This window comes from Balaenoptera musculus, chromosome 10 (assembly GCF_009873245.2).
Source record: "Balaenoptera musculus isolate JJ_BM4_2016_0621 chromosome 10, mBalMus1.pri.v3, whole genome shotgun sequence".
NCBI classification, from domain to species: domain Eukaryota; kingdom Metazoa; phylum Chordata; class Mammalia; order Artiodactyla; family Balaenopteridae; genus Balaenoptera; species Balaenoptera musculus.
The window spans coordinates 4506734-4531318 of record NC_045794.1 but is presented as its reverse complement, the minus strand read 5'-3'; the positions used below and the strand labels follow the sequence as shown (position 1 = coordinate 4531318).

The window sequence follows — 24585 nt, the reverse complement described above, 5'->3', positions numbered from 1 at the left end:
TAGGGGCCTCCACAGTGGCCAGCCTGTGTCAGTTTCCATGCCATCATCATAAGAGCCTGCACTGGGCTGGGACCACCTCCAGAGCCGATCTTGGATTTGCTGAGTGTCTTGGGCTGGGGCTGGGGTCCTCGCTGACCATCATCTCCTTTGCTGGGGTAGCAGGATTCCCTGTAAGCTGCATCTAATGAAGGCTGCTTCTTTGTATGTCACAGGGAAGAGCCTTAGTTACAAATCTAGACTGTCAACACACGCTGACTGCAGCAAGCACAACCCTCTCACTGGCAGTAGGGAATGTAAGAACGTTCCTACAAACTGGCAAATTGTCACTTATGATTTCTTACCATGAGCAGCATAATTTTGTGAGAATGAAGATATCTCTCTCTTTTTTTTTTTTTTTTTTTGGCTGAACCGCGCAGCTTACGGGATCTTAATTCCCTGACCAGGGATCGAACCCGTGCCCCCTGAACGGGTGGAAGCGCAGAGTCCTACACTGGACCACCAGGGAATTCCCTGAAGATATCTCTTTAAGACTCTGCCCACTATATCCCTAGTTCAGGCACCTACTGCAATTGTCTCCTAAGCAGTTTCCCTGCCCCTCCCCATCCATCCTCTACTGCCTAAGCGTCCTCAGAAATTAAACATGACCATCTGATCTTATTGCTACATGGCTTAAATCTCCTCAGCGACTTCCCGGGGCATAGAAGTCCTGGTATGCAAAACCCTCCCAGTCTCAGCCTTTGTCCTTTTAGCTCTAGGAATTATGAATGACTTGCAGTTTTCAAACACCACGCTGTTTCACTTCTCAAAACCTTGACTCCTGCTCTGCTTCTGCTTGGAATGTTCTCCCTCACCCACGCATCGCCACTTCCTCCACTCCAAGCCCCTGTCGTGCACCTGGTGAACTGCCCACATTTGAACCCCAGCCAAGGTGGCGCTTCTCAACTGAAGCGTCTGTAACCATTCCCTCTTGCATTTGTAACCCTCCCACTACCCCATGCTTTGTACTCGCTCCTAGAATAGCGCCTGCAAAGGTTTGTTGCACGAGGTTGTTTTACATCTGCCTTCTTCTGCCGGACTGTAAGACTCTAATAAAAGATCCCCTAGCCTAACATGGTAACTCACATACAGTAGGCACTTAAATATTTGCTTCAGGAAGAAGGAAAGGAGGAAGGGAAAGACGGGAAGGAGGGAAAGTGAAACCGAGGGAGCAGGAAGCCCTTGCACTTGTCCTCAAAGGTTTGAGCTGCCCTTGAGACAGCTGAGCTCTGACGTACGCATCCCCTCGTGGACCCAGCCCATCTTTCCCAGCGGAGCCACATTCCCACTCCAGGAGCCTTCCACTGCCACCAAGGACCACTGCTCCCTGCTTCCTGCACTGCCTCTAGGAAGGAAAGTCTCCTAATCAACTAATTCACACCAGAGAACCCCTGTCCATACCCCTCTCAAAGGCAATAGCAATTTCATTCTTAGAAAAGGAAGTGCTTTGTTCTAAATAAGTGAATCTCTACTCAAGGAAGACTTTCCAGCACTGGGGAAATAGATGAAAGAAATGGTTCATTTTAGGAAAGAAGGGCTGACGTGTGACTTCTACATGGGAATGGAGGAAAGATGTCACACAGAATGGTGACATCTCCAATCCTCGGTCCTGCATCAGAGACTTCTCCCTGGCGAACTCTGCCTTCCCCTCCTTCTTCTGCTTTCTCATCATGCCAACCCCCCTTCCCCAGCATGCACAGTTTACCCAGGGGTTGCGGGGAGCACACTTCCTGCCCTCTCACTCTGAGAGCCAAAGCATAACGGACTTGGTCCCTACGTGGGGCTGGTTAGAGCTCATCCTGTTACCTTGGACAGAATCCGGGATGTCCTGTCTGTAAAGTTCAGGGAGAAAGCAGCTGGAGCCTCAGCTGGGTCCCCTGAGCTGAGGTCATCAGCCTTTTCAGAAAGGCACACCCCCATCAAACAACCCCGCCTGGGTCATACCTCACTGGCTATTTCTCTGTTTTCCTAATTGGCTCCTCCTTACCTCTTCCTCCCTCTCCCTTAAAAAAAAAGAGTCCCCACATACCTGTCCAGGTTGGTTGGGCAGATGAAGCTCAAGTTCTGTGATATCAAATCACTGCCCCCTCCTTGCGGGCTCCAAAATCCCTTCTCAGAGGCCAAAACAACTAAGAGTTCAAAACAAATGTGCTGATGCAGGGAGAGGGTGTTCCAGGGAGAGAGAGGAGAAGTCCCTGGGGATTCTCTACAGAACACAACAAGTTCCAGGATTCCACCCAGCGGAGCACCGCAGAGAGTCAGGGAACACGGGAGGTGCCTGGATCATCCCCAGCTAAGGCATCAAGCTACTGTCGCTGCTCAGACCTCCGGCAAATCACAGCACCACTCCCTCTGCAGCTCCCAGCAAAGGTCTGCCCTTAAAGCCCCTGTGTGTGCACGAGGAAGCCCAGGACGCCCAGGCAGAGGGGAGCGGCCCCAGATCACACCCACAGCCCAGGCTAGACTCCAGAGCCCCGCAAGCAGAGCAAATATGGCCAGACACTTGGGAGCACCAGGGCTTCACTGCACCGACGCAGGGTCCTCCCTGGGGTCCTGCCCACCAGGCTACGCCCTGGTGAAGGTGGAAGAAGATCATAGCCATCCTCAGGGCTTGAGGGAAGGGCAAGAGCACAAGCCTGAAAGCCCAAGGGCTTGGAGCCGTTCTCAATGAACAGCTTTCGGGGAGACACTTCCCCTTCTGGACCTCTAGACATGAGCTTGGAAAATCATGGTGCTGGAAGCCCCTTAGGGAATCTGTAGTCAAACGCTCTCATTTTACAGATGGAGAAAGAGGCTCAGAAGATAATCTGAGTGACTTGTCCAAGATAACATGTAGCAAACTTGAGTCTAGAATCTCTGCTCCCTGCTGCCTTTTTACTGTATCATGCTGTCATCAGCTGGTCTCCTCTGACCTATTTTGTGTTCTGCCTCCAAACTGGGTGAGAGGGATTATAAAGCACTTCCCCTCCAAAGGTCTCTAAATAAAAATAAGATCGTGCTTTTATTCTGATGGCGCCTGGATATAGTTGACAATAGATAGAAACACTCAGAAACCAATTGTTTATTCTGTAAACTAGACACTAAATTCACTATAATATAAAGTGGATTTATGCATCACATAGGAGGGTTAGAATAGATGATTTCTAAGGCTGTATTCCCGTTGATTCCAATTTATTCTTTTTTGCAAACATCATTCCTTCTGCCTGAAATGCCCTCCCTCTAGCTCACCATGCAATCTCCTTGCATAACTCCAGGGGGCGTCACTCACTCTGAAAAAAATGTGAATGATGAGCCCTGTAACTATGCCACTTGATGGGGCTGTAGCTGACTGGCAAATCAGTGAAGCATGCCATTGTACTTGGGCATTAGCCAATGACTTAAGGAAACTTTCTCTAGGCTCCCAGAGAACTTTGTTTCTGCCTTAGTGAGTACAATTATCATGCCTATAGTCACCTGTCTATTTACGTGTTTAGGTCCCCACTAGACTCTATATACTGGGCAATAAGGGATGTATATTGTTTACTTTTGTATCCCAGCACCAAGGACAACACTTGGCCCAAAGTTTGCTCCCAGTAAACATTTGTGAGATGATTCATGAAAGAGTTAACTAGTCAAGGGTCTTCAAGGCTTCACGGGATAGAAAAAAGCACGCGGTCTTTGGAGTCAGACAGACTTTGACTAGAATTCTTGTTCTGCTGCTTGCTAGTTGTGTGACCTTGGCACCTCATCTACCTACTCTCAGGCTCAGTTTCCTTTTCTGTAAAACAGACGGTAACCTCACAGTTCCAAAAAAAAGTCATAAAATATATGATGAAACAAGGTACTGAGTGAGAACTAGCAGAAACTATAGATACCAGAATCAGATTCCCACCCCCTCAAAAAATCCAAATATTGGAATTATTAGGTAAAAATTATAAAATGATAATGCATAAAATGCTTAAAGAAATAAAAGAGACTGAAAATGTAAGTAAACTGTAAGATACCACAGATAACCAGACTTAGAAATGAACAAATCAGAACTTTCAGAAATAAAAATATATAAAAATTGAAACTTAAAACTCAATGAATGGGCTTAATAAAAGATTATGCATAGATTGTCAAAGAAAGAATTAGTGAACTGGAAGAGACAGGTTTGAAGAAATTATCCAGCAAGCAGCACAGAGAGACAAAGAGATGAAAAAATATGTTCAGAGAAGAGATACATGGAAGACAGAGTGAGGTCTAACATATATCTAATTAGATTTTTTGAAAGACAGAAAGAATATGGCAGACATAAAGACAAAATGGCCCAGAAAATTCTTCAGAACTGATGAAAATTATAAAAATGTTAGAAAACATATTTGTATTTTTATGACTTTGGAGTAGGGAATGATTTCTTAAACAAGACAAAAGTGCATATCATACATTTACATACTTTTAATTAATGACTTCTGTTCATCTAAAGACAATATAGGTATAAAGACAAGCCAAGGTTATAGAAAGGTTGCAGGCTACAAGCTTAGCATACAAAAGTCAATTGCTTTCCTATTTGCCAGCAATATACAATTGGAATTTGAAATTTAAAGAACACCATGTACCTTAGCACCCCAAGAAACTGGAATATTTAGGTATAAGTCTAACAAAATATGTGCAAGACCTATATGAGAAAAATGATGAAACTCTGATGGAAGAAATCAAAGAAGATCTAAATGAACGGAGAGATTTTCCATGTTCATGAAGAGGAAGACTCAATATAATTAAGATATTCTCACTAAAAATTATGAAACATTGATGAAAGAAATTGAAGAAGACAAATAAATGGGGAGATATTCTGTGCTCATGGACTGGATGTATTAATACTATTAAAATGTCCACACTACCCAAAGCAACCTACAGATTTAACGCAATTCCTATCAAAATTCCAATAGTATTTTTCACAGAAACAGACCAAATAATCCTAAAATTTGTATGGAATCACAAAAGTTTCCAAATAGACAAAATAATCTTGAAAAAGAAGAGCAAAGCTGGAGGCATCACATTTCCTGATTTCAAACTATATTATAAAGCTACAGTAACCAAGAGTATGTTATTGCCATAAAAAAAAACAACAACCCACTGTTCAGTGGAACAGAATAGAGTGTCCAGAAATAAACTCACATATATATGGTCAGTTGATTTATGACAAGGGAGCCAAGAATATACAATAGGGAAAGGATAGTCTATTCGATAAATGGTGTTGAGAAAATGAGAGAGCCACATGCAAAAGAATGAACCTGGACCACTGTCTTATACCATGTACAAAAATCAACTTAAGATAGATTAAAGATTTGAATGTAACTATAAAATTTAAAACCTGAAACCATAAAACTCCTAGAAGAAAATATAGGAGGTAAGAGACTTGACATTGGTCTTGGCAATGATTTTTTTTAATTTGATAACAAAAGCAAAGGCAACAAAGGCAAAAATAAACAAGTTGGACTACATCAAACTAAAACGCTTCTGAATAGCTAAGGAAACCATCAACAAAATGAAAGTAGAAAATATCTGCAAATCATATATCTGATAAGGGGTTAAGATCCAAAATATGTAAAGAACTTATACAGCTCAACATTAAAAAAACACAAGCAACCCTATTAAAAAATGGGCAGAGGATCAGAAAAGATATTTTTCCAAAGAAGACATACAAGTGGCCAACAGGCGCATGAAAAGATGTTCAACATCACTAATCATCAGGGAGATGAATCAAAACCACAGTATGATATTACCTCCCACCTGTTAGAATTATCAAAAAGCCATTGGCGAAGATGTGAAAAAAAGGAAACCCTTGTGCGCTGTTTTTGGGAATACAAATTGGTGCAGCCGCTATGGAAAATAGTATGGAGATTGCTCAAAAAAAAAAAAAATTAAAGACAGAGCTACCATACAATCCAGCAATTTCACTTCTGAGTATTTATCCAAAGAAAACTAAATGACTATCTCAAAAAGATATCTGTGCCCCCATGTTCTTTGCAGTATTATTTACAATAGTCAAGACATGGAAAAAACCTAAGGGTCCATCAGTGGATTAACAGATAAAGAAAATGTGACAGATAAATAGATAAGTATAACTCAACTATAAGAAAGGAAGGAAATCCTGTCATCTGCAACAACACGGATGGACCTTGATGGCATTATGCCAAGTGAAGTAAGTCAGAGAAAGACAAATACTCAGTTAGCTCAATTATATCTCAGTTATGTGCGGAATCCTTAAAAAAAAAACCATACACATGCAAACTCATAGATACAGAGGACAGATTGGTGGTTGCCAGAGGTGGGGGGGTCCAGGGTGGATGAAATGGGTGAAGGGGGTCAAAGGTTCAAACTTCCAGTTATAAGATAAATAAGTCCTGGGGATACAATGTATAGCATGGTGACTATAGTTAAAATACTGTATTGCATATTTGAAAGTTGTCAAGAGAGTAGATCTTAAAAGTTCTCATCACAAGAAAAAAAACTGTCATTATGTGCAGTAATGGATGTTAAGTAAACTTATTATGGTAATCATTTTGCAGCATATACATGTATCAAATCATTATGTTGTACACCTAAAATTAATACAATGTTACATGTCAATTATATCTCAATTTTTGAAGAAAGATGTTGGTTCTTCCCAACTTGATCTATATACTCAGTGCCATCCCAATCAAAATCCCATCAAGTTAGTTTGTGGATATTGACAAACTTATTCTAAAGTTCATATGGAAAGGCAAAAAAACCCAGAATAGCCAACACAGTACTGAAAAATAACAAAGTTGGAGGAGTGACACTACCTAACATCAAGACTTACTATAAAGCTACAGTAATCAAGACCATGTGGTATTGAAGAAAGAATAGACAAATAGATTAGTGGAACAGATAGAGGGCCCATAAATATCAACAGACCCACATAAATAAAATCAACTAATCATTGACAAAGGAGCAAAGATAATTCAATGGGGAAAGGAGTGTCTTCGACAAATGGTGCTGGAACAACTGCACGTCCACATGCATTAAAAAAGAGTCTAGGCGTTCCTCCTCATTAGGGAGGATGCCCAAACCCTTCCTCTCTGGTGTGTATCTCTGCTTTGCTCTGTTTTAACTAAAGAAACTGTTTCTCTGTGAGCTCTCCCACATGTTGTGCTGTGTCTCTAATAATAAACTTTGTACCTGTTTTTACAGTTTTTGCCTCCTTGAAACAAGCTTGCTTTCAAGCAGGGGTAAGAGTCAGGGAAACTTTGCTTCTAGCCTCTAGCCCTTGCTGGTCTAGTAGCTAGGATTCCTGGTTTTCATCCAGGCTATCCAGGTTCGATTCCTCAGCAGGGAGCTAAGATCTTGCTTCAAGCCACCATTCACTGCTGTCTCTCCGAGATCATGAGCATGTCTTTCTCCTGAGTGTTCTTAAGTCAGAACCACCTCAGCTACTTACTAATGGGGTACTCCAAGATGAAGAGGAGCTGAACTCCACCCAGATAAGACACCACATAGTTCTCGTTCTTGAGGTCAAGGAGACCTTCCCAACCATACATGCGCAGAAAGGCTTCCTGGAGGTCGAAAAGGGAGTGATGTCACCCAACCCATAGGCCTCTTCGCTAGAATCCATCTCGGCTAAGAGATATGCTCGCATACATGGGAGGACCCTGAGATAAACCAAATACGGACTCAGAACCAGGCAAAGCAAGGTGATTGGCCAAAGGAAACCTGGAAGAAATGCCCCATATAAGTGATTCAAACTACCACGAGGGCACGACTCTCTCTCTGAGCCCACCTGTGTGTCTATCCACACGTACTCTTTTTTCCTCCTAATAAACACTTTACTTGTTTTGCTAAAAAAAAAAAAAGAAAGAGTCTAGGACTTCCCTGGTGGTACAGTGGTTAAGAATCTGCCTGCCAATGCAGGGGACACGGGTTCAGTCCCTGGTCCAGGAAGATCCTACATGCTGCAGAGCAACTAAGCCCGTGCTCCACAACTACAGAGCCTGCAGTCTAGAGCCTGTGAGCCACAACTACTGAGCCTGGGGTCGCAACTACTGAAGCCCACGTGCCTAGAGCCTCTGCTCCACAGCAAGAGAAGCCACCGCAATGAGAAGCCCGCACACCGCAATGAAGAGTAGTCCCTGCTCACCGCAACTAGAGAAAGCCTGTGCACAGCAACAAAGACCCAATGCAGCCATAAATAAATAAATAAATAATATATATATATTTTAAAAAGTCTATACACAGACCTTATACCTCTCATAAAAATTAACTCAAAATGGATCACAGACTGAAATGCAAAATGCCAAATTATAAAACTTCTGGAAGATATATTGGAGAAAATCTGGGCAACCTTGGGGTTGGTAATTAAAAGCACAATAATGAAAGAAAAAATTGGTAAGTTGGATTTCATTAAACTTAGAAGTTCTCTGAAAAAGACACTGTTAAGAGAATAAAAAGACAAACCACAGACAGGGAGAAAACATGCAAAACACATATCTATAAAGGACTTATATCTAAAATATACAAAGAAGTCTTGAAACTCATCAACAAAAAAGAAATCCAATCCAACAAGATATATACAAGATCTATATTAGGAAACTTATAAAGCTCTAATGAATGAAATTAAAGACTAAATAAATGGAGAGCTATTCCATTTTCATGAACAGAAAAACTCAATATTGTCAAGATGTCAACTCTTCCCAACTTGATCTATAGATTCAATGCAATCTCAATGAAAAGTCCAGCAAGATATTTTAAAGATGTTGATAAACTGATTCTAAAGTTTATATGAAGAGGCAAAGATCCAGAATAGCTGACACAATATTGAAGAAGAACAAAGTTGGAGAACTGATACAACCTGACTTCAAAGCTTACTATAAAGCTACAGGAATCAAGAGTCGTGGTACTAGCAAAAAAAATCGACAAACAGATCAATGGAACAGAAGAGAGAGCCCAGAAATAGGCCCACATAAATACAGTCAACTGATCTTTGACAAAAGAGCAAAGGCAATACAATGAACCAAAGGTAGTCCCTTTAATAAATGATGCCAGAACTACTGGACATGCATCCACATGCAAAAAAATGAGTCTAGACACAAACCTTATACACTTCAGAAAAATTAACTCAGAATGGATCACAGACCTAAATGTAAAACACAAAACTATAAAACCCCTAGAAGATAACATAGGAGAATGCCTAGATAGCCTTGGGCATGGTGATGACTTTTTAGTTACAAGACCAAAGTATGAACCGTGGAAGAAATATTGATAAGCTGGACTTCATGAAAACGAAAAACATCTGCCCTGTAAAAAACAATCTCAAAAGAATGAGAACACAAGCCACAGACCTGGAGAAAATATTTGCAAAAGACACATCTGATAAAGGACTGTTATCCAAAATATACAAAGAACTCTTAAAACTCAACAATAAGAAAACAAACAACCTGATTAAAAAAATGGGCCTAAGACCTTAACAGACACCTCACCAAAGAAGATATACAGATGGCAAATAAGCACATGAAAAGATGCTCCACGTCATGTGTCATCAGGAAAATGCAATTTAAAACAACAAGGAAGTACCACTATACACCTATTAGAATAACCAAAATCTGGAACACTGACAACACCAACTGCTGGTGAGAATGTGGAGCAACAGGAACTCTTACTCATTGCTGGTGGGAATGCAAAATGGTACAGCCATTTTGGGAGACAATTCAGCAGTTTCTTACAAAACTAAACATACTCTTACCATACAATCCAGCAACAGTGCTCCTTGATATCTACCAAAGGAATTTCAACTTATGTCCACACAAAAACTTGCAAATGGATGTTTACAGCACTTTTATTAATTGTCAAAACCTGAAAGCAACCAAGGTGTCCTTCAGAAGGCAAATGAATAAACTGTAGTACATCTAGACAACAGAATATTATTCAGCAGTGAGCTGTCAAGCCACAAAAAGAGATGGAGGAAACTTAAATGCATATTACTAAGTGAAAGAAGCCAGTCTGAAAAGGCTCCATCCTATATGGAATTCTGGAAAAGGCAAAACCACAGAGACAGTAAAAAGAATGGTTACCAGGGTTTTAGGGGAAGGAGGGATAATTAGGTGGAGTACGGGGCATTCTTAGGTCAGTGAAACTATTCTGTGTGATATTGTAATGGTGGATACATCATTTGTCAAAACCAAAAAACTGTACAACACAAAGAGTGAACCCTAATGTAAACTATAGACTTTAGTTAATAATAACATATCAATATTGGTCCACCAATTGTAACAACTGTACACTAATGCAAGACGTTAATAACAGGAGAAGCTGTGGGGGGTGAGTAGAACTGCTCTAAAAAATAAAGTATGTAAAACACAGGCAAGTCAACAACCTGGAGAAGGTATTGGCTGCACATTTAACTGGCAAAGGATTAGTAAATACTTTGAATAGTTTATATTTATTTGTCAATAAATATATGAACATATTATTTCTATTTTATGTACCTGTTTTATATAATATATAAATATGCTACAAATCAGTAAGAAAAAGACAACACAAAAGAAAAATTTAAGCGAAAACAGGCATGGCCAGGCACTCCACAGAAGAGGAAACACAAATGGCCAACACACATGAAAAGAGGTTCAATCTCATTATTAATCATCAACATGCAAATTAAAATACAAGAAAATATTGTCACCCGTCTACTAAATTGGCAAAATAAGAAGCCACACAATATCAAGTGATGAAAAGGATGTGGACCAACTGGAACTCATATACACTGCTGGGGGCAAAGTGCACTGATACCAATGTTGTAGAAAACAGCTGGCATCTTCTGGTAAGGTTAGGCATTCACATACCCTGGTACCCAGCAATCCCCTCCTTAGTGCACACTCTAGAAACCCCTGCACCAGGAGACATGCACCATTTTTAAGGGGAAAAACACAAGGAAAAAACCACACGTGTATCAACTGTAGAACTGATAGGAAGTGTGAAACACCCATACAATTGAATATGGCGGTGAAACTGATGCATAAACATGTTCCCGAGAACAGTGGTGATAATTCACAGTATCTAAAGGGCACAGGCACTGATCAGTCAGCGTGGAGGCCTGATCAATCCAAGTGAAAGCCAGCCAAATGCTGTACAATGTATGCTAGCTTAGTACCGAGCATACAAAGTGAGCTACAACAAAAAACTGAACAGTATGATTCTATATATATAAAAAACAAAAACATGCAAAATTAAACAATACATGCTTTAAGAGTTTTAGAAAAGCAATGGAATAATAAATGTAAAACTCAAGAGAGTGGTTATCTCAGAGGGGTCAATGAACAGGGTGAAATAAGAGGGGGAGGCACACACAGGGGCCGTCTTTCTTAAACTGTGTTGGATACACACAAGGGTACCCATTGTATTATTATTCTTTCTACCTTACACATATCCTTAAATATTCTTTTATATACACTCAACATTTAATGATAAAAAAAACTTTTAAAAGCATGAATGAACTACAGAATAAAATCTGAATTCTGATTTCAGCCTTTATTAGAAGAATTACTTTATTAGGTAACTTGCTGAAACTCTTTGGGTCTCAGTTTCCTCCTCTGTAAAATGAGGGTGCTGACGCCCTCAATGTTGCTGAAAGGAGCAAATGTAGAAAACTAAACACATATAGGGGCGGGGGCTGTATTTCTAACATGGCCTCATCCCACCTCCAATGTCAAACAGACGGACTCTAATTTTCACGGCCTGAAGAAACTTTCAACAGGAGTTATCTACTCGCTCTGATTAATTCTGGTACCCAGAGACGTGCCCCCATGCCTGCTTGCCCCAGGTCCTTGTCACACCAGTGGAAGGTAAACTCAAGTCTCTGACTTCCTCTCCCTCCAAATTGAGAGCACAGATGGGAATGCAGAACAAAGGAACTGGTACTTACTACGTAGATCTCAGAAGGAAGAGTGGGGCTCTAGGAGAAAATGGGAAAAAGCATGTAAGCGCTCTCCTTCAGAACCCCAAATCCACCCAAACATAGAGATTATATTGCATTATATGCCGATTTTTCATTGAGCCACCAATTCTACATTGGCTCAAAATGTTTTAATGTTTTAGTTCTGTGATCATTATAAATTCTTCTAGCCAGAGCCTTCCATTTGCATTTAAAAGCTGAATTCATTCCATAGATAATAGTATATCACACCAAAACCTAGACAACACTGGTAATTGAAGTTTCTGCTTTTCATTCTCTCTACAGTTATAACTGACTGTGGATTCAATTCCTTTGCAATACCAAATGGTCAGATTTTATGTTTTTCCTATGGAGTACTGATGAGATGCAGAAATGAGAGCGATGCATGGCCTTCAGGTACCCTCTTCTACTGGGGGAGATGCATTAATAAGCCTGTCTCCTATGGGAAACCCCTTTCTAGTAAATAGAGGGAAGGAAAGAAGGTAAAAGCAGCCAGTGTTTATTGGGCTTAAATATCTGCCAGCCAGCAAGCTCAACTTCTCTTATCTCACTTAATCCCACCGTAATCAGGAGATGTAGGAATAACTATTCCAGTGTCACAACCAGCAAACAGTTAGAGACTTAATCTACAAGGGTCTCATAGATTTAAATGGACATCAGTCCCCACATGATAGAAAAGAACGTTAAAAAATAATTGTCCGTGACCCCTGCAGATTCTGATTTCAGTGGTCTTTAAAATCTCCCCGGTGATTTTAAATATATGACCAAGGTTGAGAACCACTGATATAGTTCAGCCTCATCTCTTTACCAATGAGGAAGATGAGAGCTGGTCATTACCATTCTCACTATTTGACCAGACCATCTGGCCTTTCTACAAAGAATCCCAATTTGAAGCCGCATGAGAAGTTTGTTTTTTGGTTTTTGTCTGTTTTGTTCTCCACTGTAACCCCAGCACCTAGAACAATGCTTGAGTTGAGCAGGCACTCAATAAATATCTGAATAAATATTTCCCTGATTTCTGTTCCACAAGTACACACTAAGTGTTAATCTGTGTCAGGCACTGTCCAAGATTCTGGGGATTCAGCACTGAACCAGACCAAGAATATCTTTCTTTTTTAAATTAATTAATTAATTTTTTTTGGCTGCGCTCGGTATTCATTGCTGCATGCAGGCTTTCTTTAGTTGCAGCAAGCAGGGGCTACTCTTTGTTGCGGTGTGTGGGCTTCTCATTGTGGTGGCTTCTCTTGCTGCGGAGCAAGGGCTTTAGGCGCACGGGCTTCAGTAGGTGCAGCACGCGGGCTCAGTAGTTGTCGCCCCTGGGCCCTAGAGCGCTGGGCTTCAGTAGTTGTGGTGTGCGGGCTCAGTAGTTGCGGCCCATTGGCTTAGTTTCTCCGCGGCATGTGGGATCTTCCCGGACCAGGGATTGAACCCATGTCCCCTGCATTGGCAGGCGGATTCTTAACCACTGGACAACCAGGGAAGTCCCAGACCAAGAATATCTTTTCTGTTACGGAGCTTCCATTCAAGAGTGGCACAATCCAAAAAAATAAAATGCAAGCCATGTGTGAAATTTTAAATTTTCTAGTAGCCACATTTTAAAAGTAAAAAAAAAAAAAAAAAAAATGAAATTAATTTTAATAATATATTTTATCTAACACAATACATTCAGAATACTATTTGAACATGTAGTCAATATAAAATCTTTACAATGTTACCAAGGTATTAATTAACATAAAATTCACCCAATTATAAGAAATTATCAATAAGGTATTTCACATTCATTTCTCACATCAAGTCTTTGAAACCTGGTGTGTATTTTTCAGGTAGAGCGCACCTTGTTTCGAAGTAGTCCATGTCAAGGGCTCCAGAGCCTCATGTGGCCAGTGGCTGCCCTATTGGACAATGCTGTTCTAGAGGATGAGGCAGACCACAAACAAGTAAACAAGCAAATACATAACGTAATTAAAAAGGGTGGTGAGGGAAGACCTGTCTAAGGAGGTGGTATTCACCAGTTGAATGATTTAAAGGATGGAAGAGAAAGAACAAGTACCTGCTCTCCCAATACTCAAAATAGAAAATGTGTCTTTGGCACACTTGTGGGGATACTTTGTGGCACCTACTCATTAACTGTCAGGGAAATTGTAAAGAAATATCCAAAGTTAGCAGAGCTCCCTTGCCCAGCCCTCTCCCAAGTTTGTCCCCTGGGATGGCCTCACCTGAGACCCTGGAGTTCTGGGTCTCCTCCAGTCCCAGAAGTGGCTGCAAGGCTGTTTTCTTTGAACAGAGTTGCAGAAGAGCCAAACAGCCTCCAGCTTCCTAGCTGAGGTCCAGAGAGGGTATGAGCCCCCTCCAGCAGTCAGAATAAACTATAACCCAAGAGCATTTTCCCGAAGGGCACAGGGACCCTGTGTTATCGAGAGGCACTGTGAGAGTTCTGCGACCTTTGCCAGCTAAGCTGAAAGGACGGTACCAAAGACACAGGACTCTCTGCAAAGATCTCTCAGCAGCAGAGGACTCTTTACTATTTTACCACACTGTAGTCAAATGAATGGGCGTATTTTTAAAAGAATCATATATTACTATCTAGAGGCCACCCGTTTCTCAAAGCCAGATGAAATCAATTTTTTAAAAAAATGTTATTGGAGTATAGTTGATTTGCAATGTTGTGTTAGTTTCAGGTGTACAGTAAAGTGATTCTGTTACACAGATGCATATATTCATTCTTTTTTATATTCTCTTCTCATACAGGTTAGCACAGAATACTGAGTAGAGCTCCCTGTGCTATGCAGTAGGTCCTTGTCAGTTATCTGTCTTATATACAGTAGGGTGTGTATGGTCATTCCAAGCTCCTGATTTATCCCTCCTCCCAACATTGTCTAAAATCAATTATTAAAAATCACATTTTAAAAACTCCCTTAGCTGAAATACTCTCAAGATCCACATTTAAAATACTTAAATATTTAATTATTATTATAAACATTACCTTTATAACACAATACTAAATATCATGAAATAAATATAAATTATTATTAATTTATTTAAATATATAAACTTTTTTTTCAACACTTGTTTGGGGTGCTGTTAGGCTGAGATCCATAGCTCTCTCATCCTCAGTGGTATTTTTTTTTTCAGGTGAAGAGATTCTAATTATTTTCATCTTCCCATTAATTTCATGCACTGAAGACAGTTATTGATTTGTTTGCATTTCCCTAAGTTGAATAGAATAGATTCAACTGGATGAGAATTCCACTGGGGAAAATGAACAGATGGTGAAAAGACATTTATTTAGGGCCCATCAGAATAATCACCAATGTAAAGACAATAGTTATAAGTTTAAATAGTATTTTTTAATGATACTGTCAATTTGTGGATTGGCAAATTACGACATACATGAATTTATCTTGAATGTGACTTTTAAATTTTATTTTTGATTGTAACTGCAGCAGTATTTTCTTTCCTTAAACTTAATTTAAATAAATATGTGAAGGAACACATCACAAAGTTGGCATTAGTCAACAGAGAGGCATGGGACAGACTGGTTAAGGATATGGGTTTGGGGGCTTCCCTGGTGGCGCAGTGGTTGAGAATCTGCCTGCCAATGCAGGGGACACGGGTTCGAGCCCTGGTCTGGGAAGATCCCACATGCCGCGGAGCAACTAGGCCCGTGAGCCACAACTACTGAGCCTGCGTGTCTGGAGCTTGTGCTCCGCAACAAGAGAGGCCGCGACAGTGAGAGGCCTGCGCACCGCGATGAAGAGTGGCCCCCGCTTGCCGCAACTAGAGAAAGCCCTCGCACAGAAACGAAGACCCAACACAGCCAAAAATAAATAAATAAATAAATAAATAAATAAATAAAGAATATGGGTTTGTATTCTGTCCTCCACTCACTCGTTTATGGCCATGGGCTAGTTAACTTCACCTGAATCTCAGTTTCTCCATCTGTAAACTGGGGATAATAATAGTACTGGACTTTAAGGTTCCTGTGAGAGTCATCTAAACACTCAGTAAAGGTGAGTTCAAGGAGCTAAAACAAAAAATGTAAATTGCAAAACTTGTGACGATTTTGCCAAAGTAAAATCAGACCAAGACCATTCGGTTTGCGTAATATTTTAAAATTTGAACAGAACGTTATCTTCATCACATTATCATGTTTTGCTGTAGATTTACTATTTCAAATATTTTATATTAATTTTTGTTTTATCGAAGGAAATGTTTTAGACATTCATGCATTTTTGCAAATCTATAAATTGCAAAATGTTTTTTGTCGTATGTGGTAATAGCAGGGATAGGGATGGGGAACAGTGGACTTTGCATTAGGGTATAGTTTTATGAGTTATAATCCTGAGGGGGGAGAATGCCAGGTTTAAATCCGGAAAACTGCTTGGAGGAGGTGACCTAAAAGTAATAAGGAGGTAGTGAGTGACCTATGGGGAGGAGAATTTCACCAGGCCTTGGGTAGGCTGCTGGACTCTGGTCCACCCACTCAGTGATGCAGGCAGGATTCAGAAAGTCAAACCTGAATGCTCTGGGCTAAAGTTGGTTGCAAATTTTTCAGAACAAAGATCCCAGACAATATGACCTTTTGTGATGGTTACGAAATCCATACTGAAGGCATTAGATTAAAAAATACAGCTGATTTAGAAGTTGACCTTATAGTTAGTTGGTAGTCACAACGTCACCGCATCACAATATTACCTGCAGTGCCGTGGCGTTTTGCTAGTTTTTGAGGCAGAGTAAAAAGAAAAACACCGTGTCCGTGTTAGAAAAAAAGTAAAAGAAATGTTTCTGGAAATGTTCTTGGATACTTGATCGAAACCTTTCCAGGACACTTCTGGTATTGAGCCCAGATACACAGGATAGAATAAAAGGTGCTGTGGAAGAGACATTAGCCCAGGGCTCCTCACATGCAAGTCACCTGTTAGACGACCTTGCAGTCCTCAAGTTCAAGAAACTACACCCTGGCCCTCTAACTGGTTTTCCCTCAAGCCCACCCAGACCTGGTTCTGCCCCTTCCCCTCACCCTGTCGTCAAAGATGCTTGGGGCCCAGCAATCCCACTGGGTCCTGGGTCCCCAAGACCTCATGATAAAACCTCTCTTCCCCAAATGACATTCAAGGATCCTTACCTTCACGGAGGTGAGATTTTGTTTCTTTCTTGCTTTCAAAATCGGGAAGGATGTCAAACTGCATTTCCTTGGGTTTTTAGCATCCATTTCAGTCCTGCAGAAGGAGAGTGAAACGTAAACTGGTGTTCAGAGCAAAATATAAGTAATGGTCCCCACCCGGGATAGGAAGAAGGCAGGGCAGGCTTGGAGAAGAAAAGGCGGCAGGTCTACAAGCATGGCCGAGGCGCCACTGCTCCTCCTGTCTCCCTTCTGGTGGCTGATGGGATTGGGAGAGGGGACACCTGGGCATCATCCTCATGGGCTCAGGGCAGAGGGACACAGGAGTCAAGGGTGGGCAAGGAACTAGTGAGGAGGTTAGCAGCTTAGGACACGGAGCAGAAAGCCCCACTTCTGCCTACTGACTGCAGGGTAAACCATTCTCTTCTCACAAGTATCTTCCCCCTAAAACATGCATCGATTGGTGGTCACCTGGTAGCTTAAAGCCTCTAGAAAAAGAAAAGGGGACAATTGGTAGAAATGCTTTTTCTGGATCTCATCTGGCTATGTTTTCACCTTCTTCCTTCAGAGCACACCTCCGTGAATAATTAACTCACGGCAAGGTGAAAAGCTGACTCCCGTAAGTTTACGGAATCTAGTTAAAGTGGTGATTTGGGGAAGTGGAAGGTCAAGTCTTAGAGGGCTCTCATGCCACTGTCACTCTCCTGTTCCGTCAGAAGACCACTGCTGAGACTCCACTCTGTTCCTTGGAAGCCCCCCTTTCAGACCCTCACCCTATCAAGAGCCAAAGGAGTTAAGAATCCACAAAATAGGAACAGAACAGGGACCAAAGCAAATGTTATCACAGCTTCTGCAAATCACTCCATCCATAGGTTCTTGGGGACAAGTTAATAAGTGGTGACAGCATCACAACTGTGAAGTCATTCAGAGGATTGAAGACAAATCTCACCAATGGTTATTGCAGCCTAGTATTGAAAAATCATAACTTGTCGATGTATCACGAGAAGTTTTTAAAAAAAATGGCACATATGTATTATGGAACATGATGCAATCATTTAAAAAATGAGGTAGATCATCGGTATGCCCATAATATATTAAGTAAAAACAGTAGAACAATATGTAGAAGGTGATTCCATATCTAAGAAAACAAGATGTTTCCATACAATACAGCATATTGAAGGGTCTAGAAAAAATAAACTGTAAAAAGCAGTTACCTCAGAGGACTGGGACTGGTTAGTGGGAATGTTCATTTTCACAGACACACACACTAAAATGAAAAAAATCCCATGCAAAAGCAAATTAAAAGTAATAGTCACTGCAAATGATCATAGCTTCATCTCTTCCTTCCTTCCTACAAGCATTTGCTGAGATAATTTCTTCGATAAACAAGACAAGGCCTGTGCTCTCAAGGAGAGCTCATTATCAAAGAGTGGGGATACGTGGAAATGGGTCCTGACGATGCCGGTGATCAATGCAGCGCTAGAGGTGAAACGGAGCCTATGGTCCTTCCCCACCCGGCCCCGTGTCCTCAGCCTGCCTTTTGTCTGTGGAAAACATTTAGCCAAAGAATAAGTTTAATCAGAGAAGTGAGAAAATGCAGAAACAGAGGAAAACATCAAAGGAGACCAAATAATAATATAGTCATTAAGCATAGTCAAGGACCTTTAGTTCCTCCTCAAGGGCTACAGATAATATTCTGAGCCATATCCTGTGAGCTGTCTTATAGATACTGAAACCCCCGCCAGGTGGAAGAAGTTAACTACATGTTGACCAGGCTGTAGCCATGATATAAGCTGCCACAATTCCAAGAATTGGCCTCAAAGAAGTGGAAACAAACTGACCCTAAAACTGAAGACTAACTGTACCTAAAACAATCGAGATGAAGCTGGTCAGACCACCCACGACCAATTTCAAGATGCCTGTCAGAGCTGACTGGGCTGTTTCTGCAGGTAGCCCCCTCCCTCTGTCTATAAATGCTCTTGCCCCCTGATTGTCGGGGGGGGGGGAGTTGGCCTTTGGACAGGCGTCCACCCTCCCCACCCCGGTTGCCGGACTCTGAAATAAAGCATCTTTTCCTTTCCCACCAACACTTACCCCTTGAGAACTGGCTTTCGAGCGGCGAGCAACCGGACCTGGGTTTGGTAACAGAAGGATGTGCAGGGAGGGATGCAGACCTGATCGAGTGCACACCAAGGTGACTGACTCTGCTGGGAGAGCTGAGGCAGCCTTCCCCCCTGCGCACAGCAGAACTGTCTTTGCAGAACAACAGGCCAGGTGCGGAGTCAAGGGCAGGGGGATGAGACTACACAAAGCACAGAAGTATGAAAGAGCACTGCTTTTTCCAGAAGTTGCGAGCACAGTTACTGGACATTGCTGGTGGAGGGCCAGGGAGGGGGCTAGACTGTAAAAGGCCGCATGGTCCATTCAGGTCATGGGGGCCCATGTGGCCCATCTAAGCCTGAGGGACAAGGTCAGGTTTGTGTTTTAGGACCATCTCTCTGGCAATAGCAGGGGGCACGGTCCAGAGATGCTCAGGGTGGAAGCTTTCTTGTGCATCCAGGACAAGGGCTTCAACCAAGACCATGAGAGTGAAGACAGGGTACAACTTGGGGATCATTTGGGAAACAGAACTGGTAGGATTTAGGTCATCAATTCGACGTGGGGTTTGTAAAATCCAAACGCTGGGGAGGAATGAATATGATTTTTCCTGCCAAGGGTCGGTACCCAGCGCTCCTTCCACATACTTCACGGGGATGTGGAAGACAATCGAAGTCAACGTGTGTCTTTCCAAGCAACCGGAGCTCTTTCCTCGGCTCAGCTTTGGTGGCTCTGTAGGTGAAGAGAACCGAAGACTTGAAGGAAAAGCTAGGAACCCTGGAGTCTGGTCTCCGTGCTGCCCCACATAGATTCTGAGCAGATCACTTGTCCTCTCTAAACAGTCTCCCTCGTATCCACGGGGGACTGGTTCCAGGAACCCCAAGGACACCAAAATCCAGGGATGCTCAAGTCTCTTACATCGAATGGCATAGTCCAGTCAGCCCTCCGTATTCGCGGGCTCTGCATCCACAGATGCGGCTCTTCTCAGTTTCCCCATCAGTAAGATGACTAAACAGGACTCGATGAACTCTAACGTGCCTTCCAGTTCTAAGCCGCTTTGATTCTAACTCTATTAAATATTGGGGTGGGGGGAAGTTCTGCTGTGACTTATTCCCTAATTTCCCCCCTTTGGATAATGCTGTGGTTATCAAAGATCATTCTGTGCCTTTCTTAATGCATCCAACCTGGCTTCCACTTAACCCATCACACTTAATTCATCCTTAAAGCTTCCCAAATGCCACTTTTTATCCTTGAAATATGTGGCGAGCTATGTAGGAAAAGAATTAAAATACATTATATATCTTGTTTATACCTGTTGCCTGAAGGTTTAAAGCTAGAGCCAGAGTGAATATTGCTTTGAGAATTGAAACCACAAATTTTAAATTCCTATTATTTTACACACAGATCAGAGTTTTCCTACCTCTACAGCCCATACCCATCTCCTTCCTCTGGATTTCAACACTTTTGTCTGTGGAGATCATTTTCTCACTTGGTCAACACTGTTAGTGTTATCTTACACGTGTATATTTTTATCTTGTCGATCTCCTGGGGGGCAGGAATGGTGAGATTTTATTTTATTTTATTTTATTTTATACTTTATTTTATTTCATTTCATTTTTTATATTCCTCATGAGGGCAAGAGCAGGGACTTGTATTTGAAACCTCTTGGTACAAATTTGCCAAAAGGAGAGATATCTAAGATAGTTTAGGTCAATTCATCCAAAATGTTCAGACCACCGTGTGCCAGGTACTTGTGCTAAGCATGGGGGATTCAGAGATAATAAAACAGGATCCTTGCTTTTAAGGAGTTCAAAATCTGGTGGGCAAGACAGACCATAAGCAGTGGTACCACACTACTGCAAGCATAGTACTCTATACATAATACACTATCTGTGTATACCGAACTTCAAAGCCGGGAAAGGAAATACATCTTTTGAGATTCACCTATTGTGATTTCAGTATTTCTACTGCACTTGCCAGTAGCTTGATCTTTATGCCCGGGGACCACCTTTCGGGCAGAAATTGTGGCAATATACAACTTGCAGGGACTCCCTCTGCATTTCTGTGAACAGGAGATGATGTACTTAACACGTCTCTGCCAAAGAGAACTCCTCGGCCCCTGTGCAATTATCCCTGAAACTCTTCATGGTCCACAGACTCACAGATTCTTGAGAGCTGGAAGAGTTTTAGAGGGCATTTCCCCAATTCTCCCACCCCTGGCTGGGAATCTTCTCAAGAGTGTCCCCCGTAATCATTCATCTCTGCTTGACTATTTCTGGGACAGAACTTACTGTTTTTTTCCAGGCAACCCATTTCACACCGAGCTGTTAATTTACATGCGGTTGGGGCTCCATCAGTGCTGACTAGAGGAAATGACCTCAGACAACATCTTTCACCCTCTCTTCTACCTGCTCGTCTCCAGGCATCCCTGTGGTTTTCTTTCAAATCCCTCCTCATATGATGGAGCATCTGTGTGAAGGAGAAAGCCTGGATTGTGGTGGTCCCTCTCTATTTTCTAATTTTTTACGACCTCTCTTAAAATGGCTACAGTTTTCTAGAGTCTAGATTCTGTTAGGCGGCCAGAACTCTGCACCCCGTCACCTGGTCACTGATTTTCTATAAAGCAGCCTAGACTAGTATTTGTTGTTTTTCGCTGTTAAAACACACTCATTTTGGATCTGGGGTCAGCTAAAACCGCTGACTCCCAGCACTGGTCCTCCACATGCTGAGATGCATGCATTCCAGTCCAGAAGCTGACAACAACAGCAGATGGAAAGGGGCTGGCACATTAAGCTCCCTTCATGTTTATCACTATCCTCTTTGATAAGGACCAAAACAGAGAAAGGAATTAACAGACTTAAGTCACAGAACCAACTTGGCAGAATACGTGTTTGGAGAATTCCTTAGAACTCCTAGATTTTATGGACCCACCACATGTAGGTGATTAAACCCCTCAAGCAAGACTGGTAACCGAGGACACTTACATTGTCCTTTTGTAGTTTGAACTTTCTATTTAAATGACTTCACACTTTTGCCAAGTCTTCTTTTAAGCCTGAACAGTGAAGCTTGAGTTAAGATTGTTGACCATCAGTCATTTAAAAGTCAGAGGGGCCACAAGTTACTTAAGCCCTGAATTGCCTGATGGACATTTCAAACACCACAAATTAACTACAGACTTTTAAAAAAATTCCCCAATTTTGCACTGTTCATCCTATTTTAAGAAAAAAACTTTGCTAAGACTGGGAATTACCCTCGAGTGGCAGGTACCACCTGACACCACAGGGTGGCCCGGGATGTACAGCAGGCACGTGGGCTGCTCGGAATAGGCCAGATCCTCGTGGACGTAAGGCTTGGGGTCGCAGACCCGCTTTTGGTGACCAAGTCGGATGAGACGTGCAATTAATATTAAAAAAAAAAGGGAGAAAGCTCTGTGCCCCAAGTTGTCGGGGTCAGGGCTGGAAACAGCGTCCGGATGGGTCTTCTTTTTTTTTTTTTTTAAGTATTTGTTTATTTATTTATTTATGGCTGTGTTGGGTCTTCGTTTCTGTGCGAGGGCTTTCTCTAGTTGCGGCAAGCGGGGGCCACTCTTCATCGCGGTGCGCGGGCCTCTCACTATCGCGGCCTCTCTTGTTGCCGAGCACAGGCTCCAGACGCGCAGGCTCAGTAATTGTGGCTCACGGGCCCAGTTACTCCGCGGCACGTGGGATCTTCCCAGACCAGGGCTCGAACCCGTGTCCCCTGCATTGGCAGGCAGATTCTCAACCACTGCGCCACCAGGGAAGCCCCGGATGGGTCTTATGAGTTCCCTAAAATCCATCTCTCCGCATCCCACACTCAGCCCAAGCCAGCGATGCAAAATTATCCTAATGGAAAAGTATATTGCTTAGGGCTGTAGGTGTGCAGATTTCTAAGGCTACACACTTAGGCCAAGGGAAGAAGCTCATGATCAGAAGAAAGCAGTTGATAATTAGGAGGCCTTGGACGAGTCACTTCGTGTTTGGCACTTCAGTTTTCTCAGTAAGAAAATGGGGGGACTTCCCTGGCGGTCCAGTGGTTAAGACTTTACCTTCTGATGCAGGGGGTGCGGGTTTGATCGCTGGTGGGGAGCTAAGATCCCACATGCCTCGTGGCCATAAAACCAAAACATAAAACAGAAGCAATATTGCAACAAATTCGATAAAGACTTTAAAAATGGTCCACTTCAAAAAAAAAAAAAAAAAAGAAAAGAAAAAAAAAAGAAAATGGGAATAAAAATTCTACTCTTAGACACATTTCTCCTCACACCCAAAATTTTAGGAGTTAATGAGATTGACCTTTGAAGAGCATTATACAATACAAAAGTTAGTAATTATAGAAGGAAGCAATTAAAATAGTGCAAATTTAAGGTGTTTAGCTTAAGAAATACATGTCAGAGAAGGGATATCTACAGGTATCACATCCAGCAATGAGGATTCATGCTTCTTAGAGACATGTCTATAATTTGAGTCCTTTGTCATTAAGGAGATAATGAGGCCATGCTTTGATATTATGATCTGAAAATAAAACTAACAACAATAACAACAACAATAAAAATAATAAGTATAACAATGTTGGGCTGTGAGGATGCAGCTGCTTGGAGCGAAGTCTGAAATGGTACTTGCCTCCTCTCCGCACCCACATCCGCCCTTCCCTCCTTGGGCCCACACCCCTTCTCCTTTTCTGCACTGTCCCCTGTCACTCTCGCGCTGCCCCACCTTCCACCCTCATTGCCCCGATGCTCTGACGTGCTTCCCCCCCTTACTTGGTGCCCTTTGGGGTGGGAGGTGGGAGGAACTGCATCGGGTCTGCGCCGACTGCGGGCGCTGCCCCTCGGACCTGTAACTGCAGGGTGCAGGTGGAGGATCACACCCTCCTCCCGTCGCTATAGAAACTGTTTCTGCCCTTTTTGTGACTTGAGCTGAAAGGCTTGGACTCTGGTCTCGTCCCAAACCACCTTTCACATCAGCCCGGAGAAACACATCTCTTTTCCTCCTGCTCCCATTCTCTTGTCCCTGTTCTTTAAAGTTTGGGACAAGAATTGAAGGACATCCCGAGGATACAGAGACTAGAGTTGATTGAACAGACTCTTGAAGTAATCCCTACCTTTCCCCCTTCAAAAAAGTCTGTGGTTATCAGAAGCACATAGTAAAAGTTATGGATAAAATCTATTCATCAGATGAACATTTTTTGAGCACTTACTCTGCACCAGGTTTTTTTTTTCTTTTTTTAACATCTTTATTGGAGTATAATTGCTTTACAGTGTTGTGTTACTTGCTGCTGTATAACAAAGTGAATCAACTATACGTATACATATATCCCCATATCCCCTCCCTCTTGCGCCTCCCTCCCCCCTCCCTATCCCACCCCTCTAGGTGGTCACAAAGCA

The 24585-nt window shown here is 42.2% G+C and overlaps 1 protein-coding gene across 1 annotated transcript in view; it reads right to left on the bottom strand.

Annotated features, from left to right (window-relative positions):
- Positions 1-23999, bottom strand: part of DYRK4 (dual specificity tyrosine phosphorylation regulated kinase 4) — a 55748-nt gene extending 31749 nt beyond the window's left edge. Inside the window, 2 exon segments of the mRNA XM_036867388.1 lie at positions 17088-17181; positions 23962-23999. Coding sequence (XP_036723283.1) covers positions 17088-17181; positions 23962-23999 — 132 coding nt within the window.
- Between the last annotated feature and the right edge of the window lie 586 nt (positions 24000-24585).